This window comes from Triturus cristatus, chromosome 4_2 (assembly GCF_964204655.1).
Source record: "Triturus cristatus chromosome 4_2, aTriCri1.1, whole genome shotgun sequence".
NCBI classification, from domain to species: Eukaryota; Metazoa; Chordata; class Amphibia; order Caudata; family Salamandridae; genus Triturus; species Triturus cristatus.
In genome coordinates this window covers 129,135,234-129,159,491 of record NC_140586.1, presented here as the reverse complement: position 1 = coordinate 129,159,491, position 24,258 = coordinate 129,135,234, and the positions used below count along the sequence as shown (strand labels likewise).

The 24,258-nt window shown below is 41.7% G+C and overlaps 1 protein-coding gene across 1 annotated transcript; it reads left to right on the top strand.

Annotated features, from left to right (window-relative positions):
• The first annotated feature begins 350 nt into the window (after positions 1-350).
• On the top strand, positions 351-23,539 carry LOC146833150 (LETM1 domain-containing protein 1-like). The gene is made up of 7 exons (XM_085599893.1): positions 351-407; positions 1,421-1,503; positions 5,268-5,454; positions 6,194-6,295; positions 7,550-7,702; positions 8,920-9,016; positions 21,427-23,539. Exons 1-7 carry the CDS (start codon positions 351-353, stop codon positions 21,498-21,500), a joined length of 753 nt encoding a protein of 250 aa, XP_085456019.1. The 3' UTR covers positions 21,501-23,539.
• Positions 23,540-24,258: the final 719 nt, after the last annotated feature.

The window sequence follows — 24,258 nt, the reverse complement described above, 5'->3', positions numbered from 1 at the left end:
ACCAGATTTAGGTTAATCAACTTTTATTTTTTGCATAGGGTATACCTTACCCTGGGGAAAATTAAGCGAACGTTTGGAGCACTTGCTGTAGCATGCCCCAGTGCTGGAGAACAGGCAGCAGAAATGATCCACATGGTATGGGCCTTCTCTGCTTTACAAGACTTCTGAAAGGGAGTAGTGGCAAGTGTCAATGAAGTCACTGAGAAAACAATTCCATGCACTCCACTGGCGTGGACTCCCACAACCAGGTAAACACAAAATGACCACTAAATTCGTGGACCTAGCAGTAGTACTCACGAAGCGAGAGATTATGATGCAATGGAAGGCCACCAGACGCCCCAGGTGAATAAATGGAGGGAGATACTCCACCTATGGACTGGATACGAAAGCGCAGTTTTGATCAGGAGGTGAGGAGGGCGTCCCAGCACGATAGATAAAGCCGGAGCTTGGGACGCCTTAGTGGAGTGCCTGACACTGATTCCGCTGACAGTTCCCTACTTTCCGACCATGATCTAGGGGAAGCCTGAACTTCGCTGGGTATGAATACGAGACGCCTTAGGTTGTATGCCTTTCTGAGATGGCATGAGTTGTGGCCCTCTATTGTGAGAGGGAGATAAACTGTAATGCGTTCCTGAAGTTCGTACGAGGCAGGTAAGGGGAGAAGGGGTAGGACAGTTTACGAACTGTTAAAGGCGGGCTGAATTCCAGTAAATATGTTGTACGAACCATTATTTCTCACACGTACTGTCAATGATTGAGCTGACGCAAATGTGCAAAAAACGTATTATTTCTGATTGTAACTGCAACACTTATTGTTGAAAAGCAGTAAAAGTTTGTTTAAAAAAAAAAAGAGGCTTCTTTATGACACTGTTTAAAAAAAAAAAAAAAAAAAAAAGACCAGGACCCAAAGATAGGCCATATTTGTCTGGGAACTCAGCAGCTGGAGAGTAGCCTGGCAGATACTGGTGCAGTTAAGAGAAGATGGGTGCTTGGTTATTTCATTGTGAATCTTCAGGCAGCAGAACATCAGCAACCTCCCTCCTTTTGATACTAGTCGTTATTCTGGCCATTACAACAAGTTCCGTCTTCTAGTGATGGAACCTACTATGATTACTTATTTTTTCTTGGAATCTTGTAGTTCGAAGCATGTCACAATGAGACAGCACACTGGCACTCTGCTGACATGAAACTCTCCATGATGCACCAGTGACCTGCTTGTTACTGCAGCAGGCCACAGTGTATTCCAGTTTTGTGGGCAGTGGGGGGAGGGGGGAGGGGGGGGGCAGTGGTTGAGAGCTTAACACTTAAAATGGTTTAGGGCAGGGTAGGGCTTACTTCAGATGGGACAGAGCTCAGCATCCTTCATGTATTCTAAATAAACCCCTGATGCCCTGACATTAATTGCTGCACCTTTTCTCAGTTCCGCAGAGATGTCGTTAAGGCAGCCCCAGTGATCCTGCTTTCACTTCCACCATTTGCCAACTACCTCGTGTTTGTGTTGATGTAAGTAGACTGTGTGATTGTTCTTAAAGACTGCTTCTTGAAGGATCAAAATGATGTGTTGTGTACTTTTATTGAAGAAGGATTAGATCCGAATTATTGAGGGCTAAAATCGTCCCAATGTTTTTGGTGTCTCTCTTTCTGTTGCATACATACACACATACATATTTTCTCTCTCTCTCTCTCTTTTTCCCCTCTCCATTGCATATATAGCTGTTTCTTATGTACTTGATGGACTATCCGTCTTTATCCCTTATGCTCATAATTTTTTTGGGTAAGTTCTTTTTATTTGGTTTTCATTGTATACATGCAAATGACCATATCAATTGAGGTTTACGTAAGAGCTTATACATGCAGTTGGATACATTACCATATTATCTGTTGACAATTGTACAGCCTAATGTTCTTCTTTGGTGTTCTGCCATTATTCTACTCCCAGGTGAAGGATGCAGCTTTGTGTTGTATATTGCAGCTGTGTCTGATATCTGTCCCTGGCATTGCTAAATGTAAGAATCAATTATGCAGGGGAGAAAATAACCATAATTGAACTGAACTTGGGACTACACTGTGTATGGGAAGGTGTATAGTATTAGATGTGGATGAGCATTACTGAGAGTTCTCATTTGTGTTTACGTTGAGAGGGCATCAAGGGGACGTGCATCAGTGAGGTTTGGTCTATGGTGTTCATATCCACCCTGCGTTCGCGATCTATATGCTGTGCTTGCTGAGGTGGCCAGCTTGTTCGTGCTCTGGGTTAAGTCACTCCAGAGAGGCTTGTGGGGAATTTGGCGGTCACCGAGGGGACCCGGCGTGTTCTGTTGTATGCTTGAAGGTGTGTAAGAGTGTCGCCCACTACATGGAGATGCTGGGTTTACGTATGCCTCAAACGTCTCGTATCGTAGAGCATCTTCCTCCCATTTTGCGACTGCTCCTTTCCATGCGGCCAAATGGGGCCCCAACGGGGTTCTCTAGTGCATGGCAATGCTCCGTTTGGCCAATAGGAATGCCAGAGACGCAGACCTCGTTATGACTTTGGGTTGTTTGCGATGCTTGAATGTGCCTAATGCGCTGGCTTCCCATGTTGCGATGCCGGTGAGCACCGTTACCTCATGTACTGTGGTGTGTATTATATTCCAGTAGGCAGGTAGCGTTGGGCAGCTCCAGAACATGTGGAAAAAGGTTGCGCTGGGTTCTTGACATCTCTGGCATGAGAATGGCGTGTTAGGGTAGTATCGTTGAAGATTTTCTGGCATCAAATATTCTCGATGTAAGATAAAATACTGTATGTTTTTAAATCTGTAGTTTCGGGATGCTTTTTTTGGATACTCTAACGCTTGTTCCCATTCTTTTTCATGAAGTGGCCTCTGAAGCTCGACCTCCCATTTTTCCCGAAGGGGGGGTGAGTGTTACTGCATTGAGTTCTTGGATCGCTTTGAATATCCATGTCACTATGTGATGTCCTGGGCCCATTTGCAGAATAGCATGGAGGATTGGGTGTGTTGCCGGTTTACTATCTGATATATGCAAGGTTTGGAGACAATCCGCCACCAACCACCCGTACATGAGGAACTGACCTCTAGGAAGGCCAGTATTAGCTGTCAGTTCTGCAAAGGGGAGCAGGTGACCGTCTGCGAACAGTGATCCCGCCTCCGTAAGTGAGTGGTCCGTCTAGGTATGTATGTCCCGTGCAGTGTAGCGATCTTGGGGAAGACCTACTAGTAGTAGAAGAGGGGATTAAAGTGGGGTCGTCCGTGACATCCGGTGTATGCGTTTCATGCAGATATGCGCCACTGTCACTTGCGGTGGATAGGTTGACGCTGGTTTGGATCTCTGTAGCAAATCATACAAATAGAGACCCTCACCACAAAGGGACAGGGCTCAAATACGACTGTAATGTCAAAAAACGATTCCCTTTGGGCATATATTACTCATCCATATTCACACATTCAATCACAAACCTAATTATTAAAGAACTTCAACCCTGATAATATTCACTGTACCACATAGGAAACCAACCTATATTAAAAAGATGTATTTATTGTTTAAAAAGTTATTACACAAGCAATGTTCCATACATAAAAACAACCCACAAATTGTGAATTCAAAATTCCATTATATCCTGACATAAAAACACTAACATCCAATGTAGTAACAATAAAAATGTCATACAAAATTCATAGTAATACTTTTTTTTTTTTTTTTAAACCCATACTGAATAGGTGAATAGGGTGGAGAATGTGCGGTAGAATTCCAGTGGTAGGCCATCTAGAACTGGGCTTTGTCCGTGGCTAGGGTTTGTATTGCGCATCTAAGAATCTGTCCACCACCTATCCTTTATGCTCATTATATGGCATGTGATAACAAGAAGCCCGAAAGACTATTTTCAAGCGACCTCCTGCAAGAGTTAACTTTTGCCCCGGTCTTCAGTCCTGCCCCTTCTCCTGCTCTAATAGAATCTGTGAAACCTGCAGGTACAAACAAACTTTTACAATCTGCACCAAAACGCATGTGAGAGTATTTCAGATATTGCGCATGCTATTAAACGTGCTTAGTAACAGCAACTTTGAAATATTGTTCAATGTAAAACAAAACTGTGTTAGCGCAGTCTCTCTCGTAAATCTTGATCGAGTAACTTGGGAGGTATTAGTCCCTCCCCGCGTTTCAGTAAGTAGCTCTCGAAAGTGACACTTAGATGACTTATGAATCGGATTTCCAACTGCCCACTTTTGAGGTCTAAAAAAGGTAGTCTCTTGCATTGAGTTTAATACTCTGGAGGAGTCATGCCTTTACTTACCTCCCTGCAAGCACCAGCACTTGCCCTCAATCAGACCCAACATATTACATCTGTCACCGCTTTGGATTGTGGGACTAGCCAGTAAATGGGTATTCAAGCATCCCTGCTAAGAGAACTGCATGTGGTGCAGGATATAATAGTCCATGTGGTGTTTTAGGCTTGCAAGTGTGAACACGTCTCACATGACCTACAGCCCCCCAAAGGCTTCAGTGGAGCTAAGAGTGATTTTTAAACCATTCTACATTGTCCTCAAACTAGCCCAATGCCTTAGTCCATAAAAAACTCCACAAGCTATCTGCTTTTATTCTGTCTATAACCTTTCAGCCATGCTGGAAATTCTTTTTGTCATTCCATGATTTTAACGTCAGCGCAAATTGAAATCTTCCAATCCTGTCACTTGCAGGTCATGAATGCCAGAAATGTTTGTTCTCAAATATAAATATTTTTTTGCCTTTGTCCGTTTATTTAGCACCATTAATAACATCCGAGATTTTACATACACTTAATAACATAGCAAATATTTTGTGTTAAGCATGACTGCTTTAGTCTTCTCTAAAGTGATAGATCTTGATTTTTGTTAAATAGCTACTTTCGAAAACCCAGGTGTAGGGATGAATCAAACAATTGTTAGCATGTTTTTGGGTGAACTGCTAAATAAATCCGTATCACTAGGAGTACCTCATTTCTACTTTTGGAGCTTTCTTTTTTAATCCTGTGCATTCTGGGAGTCTTTTTTTCATTCACGATGTTTGCACCAATTTGACCTAAGTATCAGATGACCATTGTTGGCAAAAGGAAGGCTAACTCTGGATCGATACTGTGCCCAATAACATGGATCCCTTCGCTCTTCCTTCTGTTATGGCCGGTGCAGAGAATGCAGGCTTTGAAGAAGAGTGGAGCAAAATCCTTTTATTTATTTTTTAATTAAGTATGGACTGACCCATGACTCTCCTTTCTGATTTCTGTTTTAAAGGTACTATTTTCCACGGCAGATGTTGATACGGCACTTTTGGAAACCCAACCAGCTCACCGAATTCCTCAAGGTGTACCATGGTATGCGGGTAGAGGCTTACCCAGAAATCTTTAATGGCTTGTTGAAGGCCGTGCCCAGTGCAACAGAGAAGACAGTTCAAGAGCGACTACAGCAGCTATTGGCAAAGGTACTCCACATTTCGTTACAGACTGCTGAGCTTTTAGTGGACAGATAACTGTGTTATGACAATCACTCACTCAGTTTATTAGCAGTCTCGACAGGCTGATTCGGGGAATGCCATGGTGAGTAAGATTTTCACTTTCCATTTCCTGTAGTTGCACTCCTCAATGGATGAGCTGGAGGTTCCAAGTTGGTGCCATTCACTTCTATGACCAGCTTGTGTAGTCTAATTCCTCGAAATGCAAGGGGGTAAGCATTGCTCATGTGTTGGGTGTCATTAATAGAAGATCAGTATGCAAACTGGCATGAGACTCCTGTGAGTAATTTCCCATTCTGGTAGCCTTCTTTTATGCATACCTTTAACAGCGTTAAGTTGTCTCTAGTTTTTCTTTGGATAATTCTTCAACGATGGTAATCTGCTCCATAGCACCCCTAGTGAAGGATACCGGTAGAAAGTTTCCGGTGTATGTAGTAATGTTGTCTGTTTAAAGGTACAAAGCTGTAGTAAACCTGGTGATGGGATCTGGAATGTTATACAATTATGATGTACGAGGGAAAGTTGTGAGTCTCTAACTCTAATAAAGTTTCAAAGGGGGTGTGATGTCACTTGCGCTGTCTCTGGAATTTTGGGGACTCCACGTACTTGAAGCCCGCCACCATTTTGAGATGCAGCACTGGTATCTGCTACAACAGTGTATACAAAAAGAAATGTTTTTTGTTTGAATAAAGAAACTTTCTCTTTTCAGTTTCAGCAAGGTTCTCATCCTGAGATTGCACATCTCCTGGCAGTGGCACCAGCATTTACAGTATCTCCCCTTAGCATGAGACATCTTGAGACTCAGCAAATGGTAAGTGCTACTTCATTGTGGCCTGAAACCTCCAACAGGTGACCCGCTTGTGGCCATGCAGCAAAAGAGCATACTAGTTTACATCAAAGATGAGCAAGCTATTGAAAGCTTGGACTTGAGGTTGGATCTCTCTTCTGTGAATGAAGAGCTAGGTTTAACCGCAAGACGGGACATTATTGATCCAGAATAGGATTAGTCGGGTAGAGCTATCTTTGATACTGTAGACTGCAAATATACTTCAGCAGGTTAACAATTGTTGTATATGCCTATATTTGAACAGTTGGCTGTTTCACCTGCTAAGTCAGAAGTTTGTGCTTGAATGTTTGGTGACCAGTGACATCTCTGGCTCACTTTTACAGCAACCCTATGATGAGACCAGTTGCAGCATGACTTTAATCAGTGTTGCGAACCTTGCTGAGCAGAGGGTTTCTCTCATTCAGAGAACTTTATTCTGAATTTCGTTTTTGTAGAGAGAGCTAGTACCATGCTGATTTTGTTTAGCTATGATTTCAAAGATGGAGACATTTGTATCAACAGTGAATAATGGAGTTTTTGCTTTGGATGTCAACTAGTGGGTGACTGTCATTTTTTATTACGAAATTCCAGGCTGGGTTTTCTAGTTTGCTGCTGTTAGTGAAGGAAAGGAACTCTCTATTAGTTTCATTGAGCTTTAGGGAGGAGCTAAGCATCAAGTTCTAAATGGGCCAGAGGAGGATTTTGAGTAACTAATGTCATGAGTAGAGAGGCTTTCTTCAAAGTATCGATGCATCTCAATGTTGCTGTCAGTGAGTAAGGTCTCACAGGCTAGCATGTAGAGTTGTATATACTGGGGGGAAAAATCGGGATCTTTTGGGTATTCTGCAGCTCAAGAGGACCCTCTGGCTTCTTAATATTCTCATCTGAATGAACTGATGGCAGTTGGTGAGGACGGAAGTGAACCATGTAGGACCATGTCGTAGAAGCCCATGTGTGTTTCCATGTGTGGAGCAATGCTTCATAGTTGAAAAATAACGATCTTTCAAATTCAATGGGGCATATTTTTCTGCTAATTTTCCGGGGTAGATTCCCTTATTAGGAGCGATAGTGACTGTTCTCTTGGAAGCGTTTTAAAAAAAAATCAAACGGCTTAAGGAGATGATCAGTTTTGCAGGCAGCATCCTTTACAGCTGTTGGCTAGTGGCTAGTGTTGAGAGAAGGGATATTTCCTTTCACATTGTCCTAATCAACCCCTCTCTTTTTGTTTGGCAAGTTTAGAAAGCTTTGAGTCGGGTGATGTTTCTTACCCCTCGCTATCCGAGCTTCATTCTTAGACGGCGGCTTCGGAGTCATACCTATGAACTTCACCAGCTGGACGTGGCTCTGCTTAAAGAAGGAGTGAAGGAGTTATCCGAAGAAGAATTACGAACTGTAAGAACTTGTCTAAATAACCTATTCCATTTTTTACTATTATTTTCTGCAAAATTTGCGGGTAGCTTTTTAATTGTTTTTCATACTACAATTTAAATTGTCTTGTGGCTAATTGTCTTATGTCATGCCCACCTCTTACTTCATTCCTATTTGATATGTTGTGAGGTCTGGCAGTATCTTTCCTCATACGTGAGTTCACTATTGGATAATGGTAAAACAGTAGTGCTGTATCCTGTAGGTGTGTTAACCTTGCTAGCGACATTTGTACGTGTGCCGCATCATAAGCAGACATTCCATCCTGCCTTGATTAATCAGTAATCGAGTCTCTGTGTTGGAAAAAAGGCAGATTTTAAGGTTAGAATGCAAGCAGCTTCAGAGTCCTTGGTTTGAAGTAGAAAGTGTTTGCTTTCCAAACCCACATGTATCACGACATGAAATAATAAAGGCAGCTCTAAAGTGTAAATTGGAAACACTGCTTGTGAGAAGATCCTGCTTTTCTTCTTGCCATAGCTCTAATTTCCTTATAAAGAGTCTCCTCTGCATCCTTCTAGTTGTGTCAGAACCGTTCACTTCTATGAGCCAGAGGATGTGACTTATGCTTCAGAAGCTCTTTTCCAGAAAGCTGCCAACTGTAGGAAAAGGCACATGAACAGAATATAAAAAGTTAAACCGATGCAAGGACACTGGTAGGAAGATTGTAGAGAGAGACTTTTGCAAGCAGTTATGTGTCCTTTATCACTCCACCTAAGTGATATACATGTATTAGTTCACCTCCCCCAACCTTACACACAGCACTCCAGAGCATGCACGGTGCTGCTAGCTGATACACCACGACTGACTTTGAATGATTCTCCTTCACAATTAATGCTTTTACTCACCCAGTGACTCGCACTGTAACAATGACAGTGCTGAGGATCTTCAGTGTTCAAGATGAATGAGATGATTTTATTGGTGGCATATGCTTCACTGGGTACCTGCCGAAACACAATTTCCAGGGAGTTCCTTACTATTGACGTTGTCAAAACAACTAATGCTTTTGAAAAGTACAAGCTCACCACATGTTAAATTGCTTTTTGTAGAAACTGGCGCATTTTCAAAGCATAAGTACTTGTCATTTGTGGCCCACAGATGGGGATAAAAGAAGCGATCTAGGTACTGCGCTAAAACAAATATGGTTCCTTACACAATTTTACTTGCTTGTTTAATGTGCTCCCCAGGCTTGTTATGTCCGTGGACTGAACTCTGTGGAAATGAGCTCAGCCGAATGCAGAACTTGGTTGACTCAGTGGCTGAAACTCTCCGACAAATTGAAAGGTAAAATTGCTTATCTGTAATAGTATTATTTGGAAAAGAATAATCTTGGATTGGCATATTGCGGTTAAGATCAAGGGAAATAGCTTACAGAGGGTCCCATCCTTACAGTAATTTAGCAAAAAAGTCAAGGGAATGTGAGTATTCTTCTAAATCTAAATTCCAAGAACAGATAACTTAAAAAAAAAAAAAAAAAACGATGAGCCCATGTTATATAATGTATTTTCTATATTTAGGTGAAGAAAGTTGATTTTAACTAATAGCTCTTAGCCCTGTTTGCACTCGAGTAGCACCTTAAAGATTGTGGCCTTCAGAAGATGATATCAGCGTCACTCCGTGAAAACGTGCAGGAAGACCGAATCCACCTCTGGATACCTCTAACCGCTGCTCTCTTTCATTGAATACAATATACAAGCTTTGAATAGTTTACAAAATCCTAACCGCACAAGTCCTCCCTTGAGGCTTGGGCACATGGACATGAGGGAGTGGTTACGGAGTTACTTTAATGGTTAAATCCAGTCCTAATGTGTGTTGAGGTTGACCGGTAGTTTGAGGAGTAGGAGGTGAGGTGAGGTGAACTTCAGCACACTTAGGTACCCTCCTGGCATGGCATGGCTTTACCTATGTACCCTTAATTCAGTCTGCTCTTCTAATGTTATTTAACCATTGACATCATAATTCTGCCAAGAATATCAAGATGTAGGATTTGCTTTCTCTTCTACAGGAAAAGTTGTATAATACACACAGCATTTTCCTATGCTCTGTGTGTATTATAAGACTATGTACATCATAGGTAGCATAAGTTTCAAGTTGTAACTGTTTATAAATCTGGACTCCATTTTACTTGCATTAGTCCTTGAAGTCCAAAATAAGTGTGATGTTAAATATGAAGTCTGGAATGTTTGCCTTCTCTGCTTGTACATAGGTACCAAGAAGATGAAGCTTTGGAGAAAGTGGCATATAAGCGCATGATTTCTATGTGTAGAGGACTGGCTCTTTATTATTACAGGACCCCACATACTGCCAATTTTCGCTTGTCATTGTTTTCTTCAAGGGTATCTTTTTTAAAGACATATTATTGATTTTAACAGTAACATAAATTGAGCATCCAGAAGCATACCGATTGAGAGAGATCCCATTGACTTTAGACAGGTTCTATTTATAGCTGGTAAATGCGAACATCTTCCCTCCCCGTTATGCCCAACTTACCAGAAAAGATTGAGATGAAAAAGTTTATTACATCTTGTTATGCATGGCATCTCTGTTTGCTTAATGTTACTTGGTACAAATCTATTCAAGACATCAACGTTTGAAAGACGTGTCTCTTTGCAATTCTGATGCTTAGTATGGGTCCCGATATATTGTTATTGCACATGCCAAGTTAGGTTTTCCTTGTTGTACCAATTTCCATATGGTGCTGAGTCTGTTATGTTAGTTTCTCAGATCGTGTTCCGGCATTTCCATCATTGTGATTGGTCATTTTCTCTTCAGCCAACTATTTATAGATGGAGAATATACCTTTTTCCAATTTGTTGCTATTTCTTTACTTACCAACAGAATGTATAATCGGAGTGTCTAATCACTTCTTGACACGCCTCTCATTGTTGTCGAGCGTATGCCCATTAATGTTATAGAGAGTTTATTTGGTATTGGATATCCTAAAGATTTTTTGTTGGAACTCATCACTTCATTCCAATATGTTTATAAGAGTGGGTGTGGCTGCCATATGTCTTTCACCCTTCTTCATCCTGCAATCCCTCTAATACAGTCACCAGTATCAAGATACATTTATTTTTATTTGTTATGTGTCATATACCACTTATACATTATTTCATACTGAGTTTCCTGATTCTACACACTACGTATATTTTTGGGCCCCTACAATTTTTCCCGTTGTTCTAGAGTAATTACTCTTCCTAAAACCTTTTCCATATGGTCATAATCTGCCAATTTGAAATACCTTACACAGTGATAATTACAGCTAATATATTAAGGTTAAGGCCCTTACAAGATTCCTGAATCGTGAATGATTCTCAAATGTTGTGAGACCTCTGTCCTGCCTGTTTATTAATTGGGAAACATTCCGTATGCCCCAGTTGCATAGGGAAGCCTTTCCTGTTCCTCAACTATATAGTCCCTCTTAAACGATTCACACCTTTTGATCTGTCCTTGATTAAATAGGGCCTCAACATATGACCATATCCTTCCTTCTACATCATTAAGTAGTCTCCGTTGGTTGCTATGCTATAATCTAGGTTTCAATGTATTGGGTTGAAGGGAGATAGGAATGTGATGACCTTTTGGGTTTTTCGATAATTTGTCATGGATGTCAATGAGTGAGTGTTACTTCAGATACATATGCAACAGTTGATTTGTGTTTAGGAAGCGACGAGGTCCTAAGTCGATTTGCCTTTTAGTGTGCGGTCTATGTGGGGGCCATTGTTTTTTCTGTGGCACATAAGGACCATTCAAATACTACTCTTTTGGCAGTATAATAGAGTTCAGTATTCAGAAGCCATAGTCCCCACTGTGTTAGCTTCCTTGGTAACTTATTTATTTTCCCTCTTCCATGCAAATACATCACAAGCTGATTGGATGCGCAACATTTCTGGTCTAGGAATTAACACAGACACTGCTTGCAACATACATAGTAACCGTGGGAGAATATTCATTTTTAGGACAGCTTTTCTACTCATTCAGGATTTAAAGAGACTGCCATCCGTCAGATCTTGTTTAATTTCTTTAATATTTCCGAAGGTTTGCTTGTGTGTTTTTTTGAATCCTGACTGATCTGGGTCTATCCAAGAACGACTTGCCTCATGAATATTTATTAGGCAGGTGGCTATATGTGACTTACCTCCATTGTTTGTTACAAACACAGAGGTTGTGGTCCTCATGGAACAGCAGACCACAATCCTTGTGTTTCCATTCCCAAACAGGATTTTTTTTTTTAAAGCAGCAAAGCAGCATGTGTTCCTTAAGGGGATGTTGCTGCTTTAAAAAACAAAAAAATGTGGTTGTTTGGGAAATCATCGGGGTAAGGGAGCAGGCAGTAACTCCTCCGCCCCCACACCTCTTCTTACTCTGCCCGATATGGCTAATGCAATTCACATAGGGAAATGTGTCCCAAAGGGACACCTTCTCCATTGCGAATCAGCTACCCCCTCCTTTGATCTGTCAGTGACTGATCAGTGGTTTGATACAGGTTATTGCGATCACGTTCACTCCTATACCTAAATGCAATTTGCAATGGATCACAAAAACCATTTTGCATTCGCAAACAGTGTGATTTTTGCGAATTGTAGGATTTGCGACAGCTAAAAGGCTATGTTTATCTATCTAGCTCTAATTGTTTCCCTGCTTTTTTCATACAACCTTTGTTTAATTTGAAGGAATGGTCTTTCTGATTTTGTTAGTTACAAATTAATCTGAGACATTCCACAACTTGGGTACCTGTCCATTAGATGTCTGCTAATAGAAGGGTATATATTAAATTGAAGTCATCAAAACCCATTAGTTCACCCATCATCCTTTCACTCCCTTATTATGTCAGTTTTAGAGTGTTTGACTTTCTCTTGATTCGCGTATAGGATAGAGGAAACAACTGTTATGGTTTTACTCTCTATTTTTCCACAGTCATCACATATCATCCTTTCTTTTTTATCTTTAATTACATTTATCACTTCGAATGATAGCTTTTTATGCATTGCAAATATTACTCTGTATACCTTTTGTTGGCCGAATTTTGAAACTAGGTCAAATATAAGTTGATTCATTAGCCTGGTATCTTTAGAAAAACTATGGGTTCCCTGTGTACATATTGTTTCTAGGGATTCTCACATCCAAGCACCCTACATCTTAAGGTGCTAAATCAAGGTCTTTGGCGTCCATATATTTTGTTTGATAAAATAGACCATTGGGTCAGGGGTGTTGATTGTTGTTTTCATTGTTTCCTTTTCACAAGGATAGTCATTTTACCCTCCCGCTCTTTCCTTACATTCCCCTCAATGGAAATTCAGCTTGTATTAACATATATTCCTTTAATTTACAGTACATTAATTGGTATTACTGTAAACATGGTAGGGACTTCACTTCCATAGCCAGCCTTCCTGACCAGCGGATGAGGAATTTTGAATTAATTGGCAGTCTTGCCAGAGGGCTAGTTTATCTAGCAGGCAAATTCCTACCACTTCTTCTCCAATTGTTTCAAACTTGCTTCCATCTACCCCTATTTCTGGGTTACTGCTTTTCTTCGTGTTGAGCATCAGAGGCCTTTCTTTCAGCTAATCTGAATGTGTTTTTCCTTCCTCAAGGATTGTGTGAGGTTTTCCATCTAACTGAAACAACATTACAAAAGGAGTTTCCGATTTGTATCTAATCTGTTGCGTTCTAAGTTCTCTCATTACCTCCCACAGGGATGTCCTTTAATTAATTTGAGACTGTGATAGAGCATGGTATTTCAAAGTCTTTCAACTTGATGGTGTTAGATCTTCTTGCATCTTGTAGCGCCCTGTCTTTAAGTGGAAAGGAAGCTAGTGCTGCCAAAATATTTCTTGGTGAGCTCCTGGTGAAGACCTCAGTGCCCCATCTCTTTGGGCTCTTAGTATACCTGCATAGTAGTCATGACGAAACAGAATTCTCAGTGGTTTTTCTTTTCAGGGATCCTTGCACATTTCTTTTTCTTCTTCTGTTGTCTTGAACGATCTTCAAGACCATCATACTTGTCTTTTTCTTTACTTAACGTTGTGATGGATGAGTGCATTGCACCCAGTGTTGTAATTCTCAACAAGATCACAACTGTATTTGGGCTTGCTCTTTCACTAGTCACATGCATTACCTTTGCCCAATCATTCACTGCAGACGCTATTTCTACTTTGAGCTGCAAAGAATTTGTGTATTGTGTCTTGCAGGACATCGAGGCAATGCAACAGGTCTTCCTTGGTAAGTGGTGGTGGTTAATTTCTTTTGACTTCCATTGTATAGTCTGTGTTTAGCGAGCTGTTTATACGTCTGCACCGTTTTTAAAGTTGTCCTGTGAGCCTGCTTTTTCGCTGCAACAAGAGCAGAAATCGCACTGGGTTCTTTTGGGTTCTAATTGCCTCATGGATCACTTTCTGTCAGTGTTAACAATGAGAATAGATGGATGGTAGCTATGTGGCTCTCCGTGCTCATGAGCTTTTTGGTGATTGCAGTTTCGGCACAATGCCATATAATCAACTAAAGTCGACAGCAATGTTCCTCCTTCGTCAGCATTGCATAAACCTAGACCAACCCCAGTCCTGCTCTTTTCACAGCTTATATGTATATTGTAAGCAATTCATCATATTTTTTTATTTTCCTTTCTTTTTTTGAAAATGTGTCCCATCATGTTGACTGTTTTCTTAGTGTGTATGAGTTATGGCCTTTTGGTTTGTTAGTTTGCCCATTGTAGGGTTATCCCCAGCCAGGGGGGAATGCAGATGAATACTCCATACTCGGAGCTCTGGAATGTACGTCTTTATTCCTCCGTTATTAACCACACCTTAACACCTCCCAACCAGTTACGTACTTCCTCTGTTGAGTCCACCCAGAACTGCAAGGGTCCTAGCACACATAGTCTCATGACACTACATCTCCCTCTTGTTATATAAAAAGTACAAACAACAGTTACATTATATTTCTTCAATAAGTCGTCGAGGCGCTCACACTAGTCGGCCAGATCGAGTGGCATGAAGTGATTGAGATGCACTCTGTTCATGCACTGATTGCAGGAAGCTGGCTCTTTATATAGTGGACCAAAGCGAGGAACAGTGTGTAAAGAGTCCAGGCAACCTTATTAGTATAGAGGCAAAAATGATAACACTAAATGCTCTCTTTTGTGGTAGTGTGTGCGAGCAGTTTAGGCTTATCAGAGGCTAGTGCTAGGCATTTGTTGTACTCACAGAGGCAAAAAATGAGAGACACACAAGAATAAATCCGAGACCAATGTCACATTTTTATGTAAGCGTTGATACCAAGAACTTCGTTATCAAGTAAGTACTTTTTTTAAATATCCATTTTTACAGGTAAGTAAAATGTTCACTTAAATTCATCTTTACGCGGCAATGCTTTTCTATTGGGAAAAAAGGCATATGTTGCTTACAGTTTTTTACAATAGGTTTTTGGGGGTCTCCTTCTGGACTTGGAGCCGTTGGGGGCCAAGGTCCAAAGTACCACCACCAGTTACTCGTTAACTGCCCGGGGCATCTAGGTGCAGAGGGGCTGGTCGGGTTGGTAGCATTGCGTGCTATGCAGGTGGAAAAAAGGGGGACACTTAAAAACAGGCTGCAGAAGGGGACAGGAGTTTCCAATGGGAGGCTCGAGTCATAAGGATCCTGAGAACAAGCGAGCACAGTCGGTTTGTTAGTACCCGGGCTGGGGCGCTCGGTGCAGAGTGGATAGGTCAGCTGGGCTCTGTGCATCCAAGGCCCTGGCAGTTGTTGGTCTTGCCGGTTTAGGGTGCAGAAATCAGAACAGCTGGCCCACTCGTGAAGTGGGTCTCTGCAGTGCTGACGTCCCTCGATTGTTGCTCAGTCTCGAGGTAGTGGGAGTCCAGATAGGACTCTCATAGGCTTTGTTTGCTGCCAGGCGTCTGGTACCCCAGGTATTGGTGCCGGTCAATCCTGGTGTCCTCTCCCTTGGTGGGGGGGGGGGGGGTCGGCAGATCTGACCACTAGGAGCACAGGTAGCTCTTCCTGGGTTGGGCTGGCCAGGGAGCCGCAACACTGTAAAGCCGACTCTGCTTCTTCAGTGTCTGCGGACTGCAGGGGAGAAGCTCCTCTACTCCAAGGGAGATTACTGGCAATTTGCGAAGGGCTGGCAGTCTACTGGGGTTCTGGGTAGTTACTCAGCTGCAGGACGAGTCACTCGGTCACGATTGTCGAGACTGGTGCTGGCAGGGTTTGGTGCCAAAAGTCCACAGCAGTCTTCAGTTCTCGTTCTCTTGTGGCTCTTCTTTGTCCTCTCCTTCTGGACCCATCAAAATCTAAGTTCCTGGCATCAGAGGTGCCCTTAACTAATCAATTTTGGGGTGTTAAGGGGAGTGATCGGTAGTAGCCAATGGGCTACTTACCTTTAGGGAGACTACACCCTCTATATGACTACGTCCTGTGAGGAGTGGGCATAACCCTGACCGAGTGAGCCTAATTCCACCAGAAACAAAGCTGGGGGAATTCTAGTTTTCGTGTTCACATCCGGTAACTCACCTTAGTGGTGGAACTAACCTGATGGGGAACATGCCTACTGACTAGCTAATTTTCCTACCTGTCCTGGTGCAAAATGGGAGTGGGTGGCATTTCCCCTGTCTAGGGGAAGCCTGGTTGCATATCAATGGCGGCAGAGGCCTTAGAAGCACCCTGCCTTGATATGCTGATTACTTGTTATCCTGCTAGGAGGAGGTGACAACACCCTCCAGCTGGAGCAGGAATTGTTTTTGTTTTAAGAGAGCATGGGCTCTCACCTGCAGGGGGTCAGAAACCTGTCTGTCGTCGCAGGCTTGTCTACACCATTCAGCCAGTACACTAGTAGTCGGTAGGTTTTCAGAGAGCACCTCGAAGGTGCCCTCTGGGTGCATGTATTAATAAATCCATTACTGGAATCAGTGTGGCCTTATTAATGTGAGATGTTTGTTACCAAACATCTTTGGTTTCAGTGAAGCCATCATGTAGCTGAGGAACTCGTAATTACCAGTGGCGTCTCCAACGAGTAGCTCGTGAGCTGCCAGTAGCTCTCCTGCAACCTGTGAGTAGCTCACTTGTGTTCATCTCAGATTACTAAAATGAAAGCCGTTGCTTGGTTATATCATTATTTGTATGCCAAAATTAAAAAGCATGTATTTGGGACGAAAATGTGTGTATTTTCAGAACTCGTATGCTGGTGTTTGGAAAAAAATGGTTCAATTCCCAGAAATAAATTTACAGCTATTATTTGAGTTGGAGACATTTATTACTCATATTATTACCTTGGTGCCAAGAAATAGCAGCTATGGCTGTTATGCATTACACATGTAGATGCATTACATATTGATCGTGTTGTTTTACTTTTCTGCTGGCAACCCTGCCTAATGCACTCATGATGTCTGCTGACAGTCTTGAATGGACTATCACATCACTTACAGTAGCTCAGGATAATTTTCAATGAACATAAGTAGCTCTTATCACAGAAAAGGTTGTAGACCCCTGGCTCCAGCACGTGCTTAAAATGGCTTCCCTGTTCACATGTAAAATCTAAGAACCTAACTAAGGCATTACAGGGGCATATATGTCCACGTATGTAATATAGTGCACTCTGTCTTAGGGCTCTAAGGCATGTTGTAGGGGTGACTTACATTTGCAGTGTTAGCAGGCATGGCACATTGGAGGGGTGCCACGTTGTGTCTTAACTTTTCTCTGCACCATGTTACACAGCCTGCAATGGCCGTTTGCATGAGTGTGGTGAGAGGCCCCTTAGGGTGGTAAAATACATGCTGCAGCCCTTAGGGAACCTCTTTAAACTCGCTGCCCTAGGTATCAGGGGAACCATTTACTAGGGACTTACAGGGGATGATAATGGTATTGCCAATTGGGGGAACAATTGTACAGTTTTAGGAAAATAGATCTGACACTGGGGGCCTGGATAGCAGGAACCCAGTGCACTTCTGCCAAAATTGCATCAAATTCCAGGCAAAAAAGTGGGGGTGACCATGTCAAAAAGGGGCACTTTCCTACTCTGATGGTGCAGGTTCTAAGGCTTGATCTGGACTGTCAGGCAGGACTGCCTCGTTGGTAAGTACAAAAGCTGACGATCACAGGGGTAGGTACTTAAAATGTGATGAGTTCCATGTGATGGTCTGTCCAAGTTGATGGGCCGTCACTGTGTGTCCTTTGCACGTCACAAACCTCAGAGGATTAACAGCAAACAGAGTGTCTGTTTTCCGCTTTCACTTCTGCTTGGCGAGTGCTAAGTCACCTTTGTTGAAGATGGTGTCCTGAGTCCTCCAACTCAGATCGGTGTACATCTTCATTTTGCACTTTCGAGAAGTGTCAGTGACACAAACCTTACCAGCACTCAAGGAAGCTGCCTACTGTCCATTATGGCAGCTTGGTTCAAATGGCTCTCCCAAAAAGCAAGGTGGCGGGACTTTCACCTGTTGTGGAGTGAGGAGTTGAACGATAAGCATGGAGGGCTTGACACATGGATTGCTTTCCATTGATGCTTGCTGAATTACCCTTTTGAGGGTACCCATAAATGGTTCCACAACACTATTTGCTTAGGGCCACAGAGATGTACTCTTTTCATGCTTGATATTCATTCTGGCTAGAAACTCTCAGAATTATTTGCTGTTAAACGACGGACCATTGTCCAATTCAAGAATGGCAGGGATACCCCACACTGAGTTGTCCAGTCGATCAATGACTTTTTCACGGGATGTTGATAACCCCTCTACCTACGGGAAACGTGAATACTCATCAATGACTACAATGAGATGTCTGTTTCCTAGGGGCCCAAAGAAATCGGTTGCAATTCTTTCCCAGGCCTGTGCAGGACGGTTAGACAAGTCAATGGATGTTGCGTTACTCTGGGGTAAGGCAGTTGCAAAGATGGCACTCCTTCAGTTTCTTCTGAGCTCGCTCATCTAAGCGCAGGAACCACACTTGGTCTCTTAGTGCTCTTTTGGTATTTACAGGTCCACAATGTCCTTCATGGACTAGTTCAATGACCTGTTGTCTTAGGCACTCAGATATGACAATCCTTGAGCCTCCCAATACATCACCTTCGAGGTCGAACACCCCTTCTCCAGGCTTGAGTTGAAATGATGTCTTTGAGGATAAGCATGTTCTTGTCAGCACTGGTAGCAGCAATAATCTGTTCAGTGGATATGGCTGCTGGCGTAGAACTTCACAATGAAGTTAATGTACTCCTCAGCTGTTTTGGATGTTGAACTGTGACAATTTAGCAGTCCTCGTAAAAGATAACAGCTACTGTACAATTGCGTAGTCGTACTCTTGCAGTCTCAAACCGCACCTCTTGATGCGAGGGGGCAACTTGGCTTTTGGATTTCAAAAAATGGTGAGCAGCGCTTGATGGTCTGTTATGATAGTTAACCATTTTCCATATGGAAAAACATGAAAATGTTTGAAGGCCCACACTACAGCCAGGCTCTCCTTATCCAGCTGAGAATAGGAATGTTCTGTGTCAGACAGCTTCGACTTGCATAGGAGACAGTGTGTCTCTGGGCATTCGGATGACCATTATGTTGAGCAAGGGTTGCCGCCCACCCCACCAGGCTCTCAACCACTGTGATCTCAGTCTATAGTTTGTGGTTGAAGACTGCCATGTCGGTTGCATTCTCAATTGCATGTTTTATTCTTTTGAAGCTTTGATCACATTCATCAGACCATTTGAAAAGGACATGTTGTTTTGTCAGTTCTCTCAATGGAGCACTCACTGTGGCAAAATCACAAATGTATCTTGAACAATAGCTGGCCATGCCTAAGAAGGATTGCAGCATAGTGACATCTTGTGGGGTACAGGTAGCTGATAGTGCTCTCACTTTATCAGGAGTCATTCCCCCATCAGAAAATATGTGTCCAAAGAATTTAAGTTTGGGCTTGTGAAACTCACACTTTGCTGCGCTCAGAGTGAGATTTGCAGCAGCAAGTAATTGGCACACTTGTGTAAGAGCCTTGTCATGCTCCTTTTCCATTGTTCCAAAAAACAGTATATCATCACTGTAGTTAAAAGCATTCATGACAAGGTGTATTATTCGATGTATAACATCCTGAAATATTTCTGCAGACGACAACACTCCAAAACTCAACCTTTTTTCTGAGCAAAACAACATGAGTCGAAAAAGTAGTGTTGTATCTGGTATCCCTTGTTCAGATAAAGACAGGAGAAGAGTTTGTTGCCATTCAACTGCGTGATCATGTCCGCTATGTGTGGACCAGAATGTCTTTCTCTGTCGATCGCTTTGTTGGCCTGGCGCATATCAATGCAGATGCGCACTGCACCCTAAGTGTCCTTTTTTGGCACCACCTCTATGGGTGATACCCATGGCGTGGGACCAGTGATGCACTCAATGATGTCGTGTTTCAATAGCATTTCTAGTTCTTTTTCAACAGCTCCTTGCAAGTGGAAAGCGGGGCTACTCAGCAACAGGTCGAATGTCCAATGTCTCACTACTTCAGATTGAGTGTGTAGGTTGTAATTGAGGGATATCAATCCCATGTTGGCAGCAGTAGCAAAGCTGAGTAGGCAAGCACTGGACGAAGCTCCTTGAAGAACATAAATTGTCGCTTGTCCAGATACTGCTTTATGTTTCAATGTTGCAGTGAATGACCATTGACTGCAATGGTTTAGAAGCAGCCCCTGTGTATGTGTTTGACGGGTCGAGATGTGGCACAGGAGATAGGCTGTTGCACTTTGACAGGCACGATGTTAATCGATACACCACTGTCTACAATAAAATTATAGGGCAAATGTTGACCTTTATTGTGATCTTTGGGGCAATGTTCGTTAAATCTGTGGAAGCACTGATTTCCAACATTAAAATGGCATTTTTGGACAGTTTCATTTTAAACAGAGCTAAAATTACATATAAAATTACTAATACTGGCATATTGAAATGTTCATCTAGTCTTATATAATCATTTTATTGGTTCATTAAAATCCAATCCTTCTTGCCTTGGACATAAGGTGTAGTCAAATTCGTGCAAGTCACCTTTAGTCTTGAGAGAAATGAAATGAAACAATACACATCCTGTTCATCCTTTCTAAAAAGGTGCCACATCCCATAGCTCTTTTGCGTTCAGATTTTTTAATGCCACGTCGAAAGCTTGGGTCCAAATGTTCGGATTTTGATGTGTAAAGTTTAGAATTTCTTCCCATATCAGAGCACGCACTGTAGTTTCACCAGAGGATCTTTATAACAACATATATTTGATCAATGAGCATGTTTGTGTTAATGTTTGATTTGTAAAGCCAAATTCCAGTTGGATCTGAGAAGGAGATGCACTCTGAGGAAGCTGGAACAAAAGTCCAAAAACCTTATTTTGTGCTGAATTGAGAAAACTCCCGAACTTTTCAGGGAGTGCTACAGTACCATAACAAAGAGTTGGCTTCCCATCCAGCGAGCAGCTGCCCTTCTTATTTATATTCCTGCCAAAGATTACTACATGTGTTCCTCAGATGGAGTTCTTTAATTGCATAGCATAAGCTTCGTTCAGGCAATCCAGCACAGATTTTTATTTGGAGTAATGGGTTTGAAGTAAAAGGTGATGGATTTATACATGTTTAGAAATTGTTCTTTATCATTCACTGTGCTTCTGATTTTATTAGCTATTAGGAACACCTCAGTGCTAAAAACGTGCCTCATTTCATTTTAAAGAACTATATTTTATGATTGTATTTTTCAGAGCCGGAAGCTTCGCTATTGTTACATAGTATGGTTTTGCTCTCTGCCAACTACCCCCATGCCACCAAGCGATGACGACGCTGACCCTTTGGACACTCCCTGCTTCACCACTCAAAAAAGGAGAATATGTTGGCCAGCCCCTTGCAGTGACCTGTCATTTTGTTTGTTGTCAGAGGTTAAACTTCAGGTACAAAATGCCAAGGCATTACACTGAACTCTGTTTCAGTATCTGTGCAAACACAATATTTGATATACACCTGGACACCACAGAAGTTGATCCGTGTTTATTAATCAGAGTTAATTGTTGGTGGGTGCTTCAATACAAAAGGGTTTTAGCGGACACTCCGATCATCAGTCACAGACTGAAAACACTTTCCATTAAAAATGGCACAGATAGAAGATATGTAAATTCTTTCCATGTGATTACATTTCAGCTGCTGAAATATGTTTACTTGTAAAAAAAAAAAAAAAAAGAACTCGAGCACCTAAACATTCTCCTGGACCCCTTGATTTCACAACAAGAATTGCTGAGTCCTGCATGCATCATCCTACATGGTGAAAGAATCTTGCTCCATTACAGACGAACAGATTTTGGCAGTGGAACAGCAATCACTCTTTCGTGGATGTCTACCTCAACATGAGATATTGAGCATTTATTACCTGCCCGTCTCCATTACTCAAGGAGCCAATCACAAGCCGGGAGCTGCATACTTTATTAGCAGTATTCAACTTTCCATTTATTGAGAGTACCTGTAAAAGAGCAACCAAGCACACAGGTCCTTCAAGTTTGTAATGAAGAATTGTTTAAAACACATCTTATATTTCGGTTAATTATTTCCAAGTGCACCCAATATCCTTGTTAATTTGCATCAAGTAACTGCCTCTATTGGGGTGGCGGAGGGGGCAGAGAAAATATCCTACAGTATATCATAGGAATCAAATGGATAACTCTGAATAGTAATGTATTTGGCTGAGGTCTACTGTTGTGCCAGTATTAAGATTCTTTGGGAATTGTGTGTGGCGTCTCTTCTTTAATTTACAAAGCTATGGCATATACTGGTAAACTGTTACATAACTCTGTAATGAAAAAGAGATTTTTTTTCCCCATTTTCCTCAGATAGAAGACTCTTTGGGACGGAAAAGAAGGCTATGCATTTAATTCGCTCTCTGCTTTGATGCGGTTTTATATACTACTCTGTAAATGGAAAACTACTGTTTATTGTACTGCTGGCCCTTATTTACTTCTCTCACAAATCAACTTTCGTCCATGCAGCTCATTAGTTGAAAGATTTCACTGGATACTTGACTGCAAGTGTGACAAAAGAGGTCAAACTATAGGATCTCAACTGGAAGTATCTTCATCCGCTCATGCATTTTTCATTGCTTTCTGGTATCTGTGATTTACTTTTATTCTGGGCAGGGCAAAGTTTTTAAGGATCCAAAGGCGGGGGGTGGGGGAGAGATTGGAAAACTAGTCACACCTGTTGTGGGCAAGTTGAGATCTCGATTCCTTTGAGAAGGAACGCGCTCCTTTATCTGATGCGACATAGGCGCTGTTTTGGGGACCAAAGGGGGAGTTTGCTACACGTCTGTTTGAGAATGTCACATGTACTGCACTGGTAGTCAAAATACCACATTCCGAAGAAAATGTATTCTTTCAAACTTTAATTCTCACACCTACTTGCCTCTGTGGTTTTCCAAAGGATCCTGCTCCCATGTCTTCACAGTTTCCAAATCGGTTCTAAGCCTGCGTGTTGAAAGAATTGCTTTTATAAGCAATAGTACAAAAAGTTCAGCGATGCACGCAGTTTGTTGTTTGGTGATAATTGCCTTGGTTTTGCCTTCCTGTACCACTGGTTTGTCTTAATTTTTTAAAATCTGATTTCTTTATAAGTTATCTTTTTTTTAACCCTATGTGCACTGTACTGTTTGAATGGGGGAAATAGATGCATATAAATAATTTATGGATTGGTCTACCAAGTATTTATGTTCTTTGACAATGCTCTTTTAATTAAATAAGCGTAGGCTGTGAACAAAAAATGTTACTCTGTCTATTGTTTCTTGTAAGGAGCAGAAAAGAAGAATTTTGATCCAGATTACAGGGCTAATTATCACCAAAAGTGTATTTTAAATGAGAAGTCCAAAGACTAACCGATAGGGAAGTCAATATAATCTTTGATCCCAAGATTGGGACGGGATTGTAATGTGGTTGGATTTGAAATGTTTAATCCCGGTATGCAAAAGAAATATGAAAACCTGTACCCTAAATACAGTTCTTGCTTACCCATGCCAAGTTATGATAAATGAAATAGGGAAGAATCACAATTTGCATTCAATTCAGTCACTGGAATACCAATTTAAAAAGTAAAATCTACTTCAAGAGTTGCTTTTAATTCAAAACAGACTTCTGTTTTCACCAGAAATATTGCAGTGGACTATGAGAGAAGAGACATACAAGGAGAAATGGGAAGGTAAACAGCTGTGAGGGCAAGACTGTATGGGGCAGAAGTGAAAGGAGAGGGCTGGAAACGGGACTAGTGCAATGGAGTGGGCTGGGGAATACACATTGAAGGGAATCTGGCGTGACTAGAAGTGCAAGGATCTGAATGGAAGCAGGGACACAAAACTAAGTGTGTGGTATATAGTGACACATGAGGATAAAAGGGGCATAGGGAAGATATTCCACCTGTAATAAGAAATAAAAAGTAGATATTGGTTTTGGTTAAAAACATCTGTGATTTTTATCTCTACGTAGTTACAATTTGAAAATGCTAACTTGATATTGAAGAACTAAGAAAAAATAGAAACTTAAATCTAATCTCAACCTAACGGG

Coding starts and splice junctions, on each gene's coding strand:
- LOC146833150 (XM_085599893.1), top strand. CDS start 351: ATGGAGGGAGATACTCCACCTATGGACTGGATACGAAAGCGCAGTTTT. Junction 1,504..5,267: donor TACCTCGTGTTTGTGTTGAT/GTAAGTAGACTG, acceptor TCTGTTTTAAAG/GTACTATTTTCCACGGCAGA. Junction 9,017..21,426: donor ACTCTCCGACAAATTGAAAG/GTAAAATTGCTT, acceptor TGTATTTTTCAG/AGCCGGAAGCTTCGCTATTG.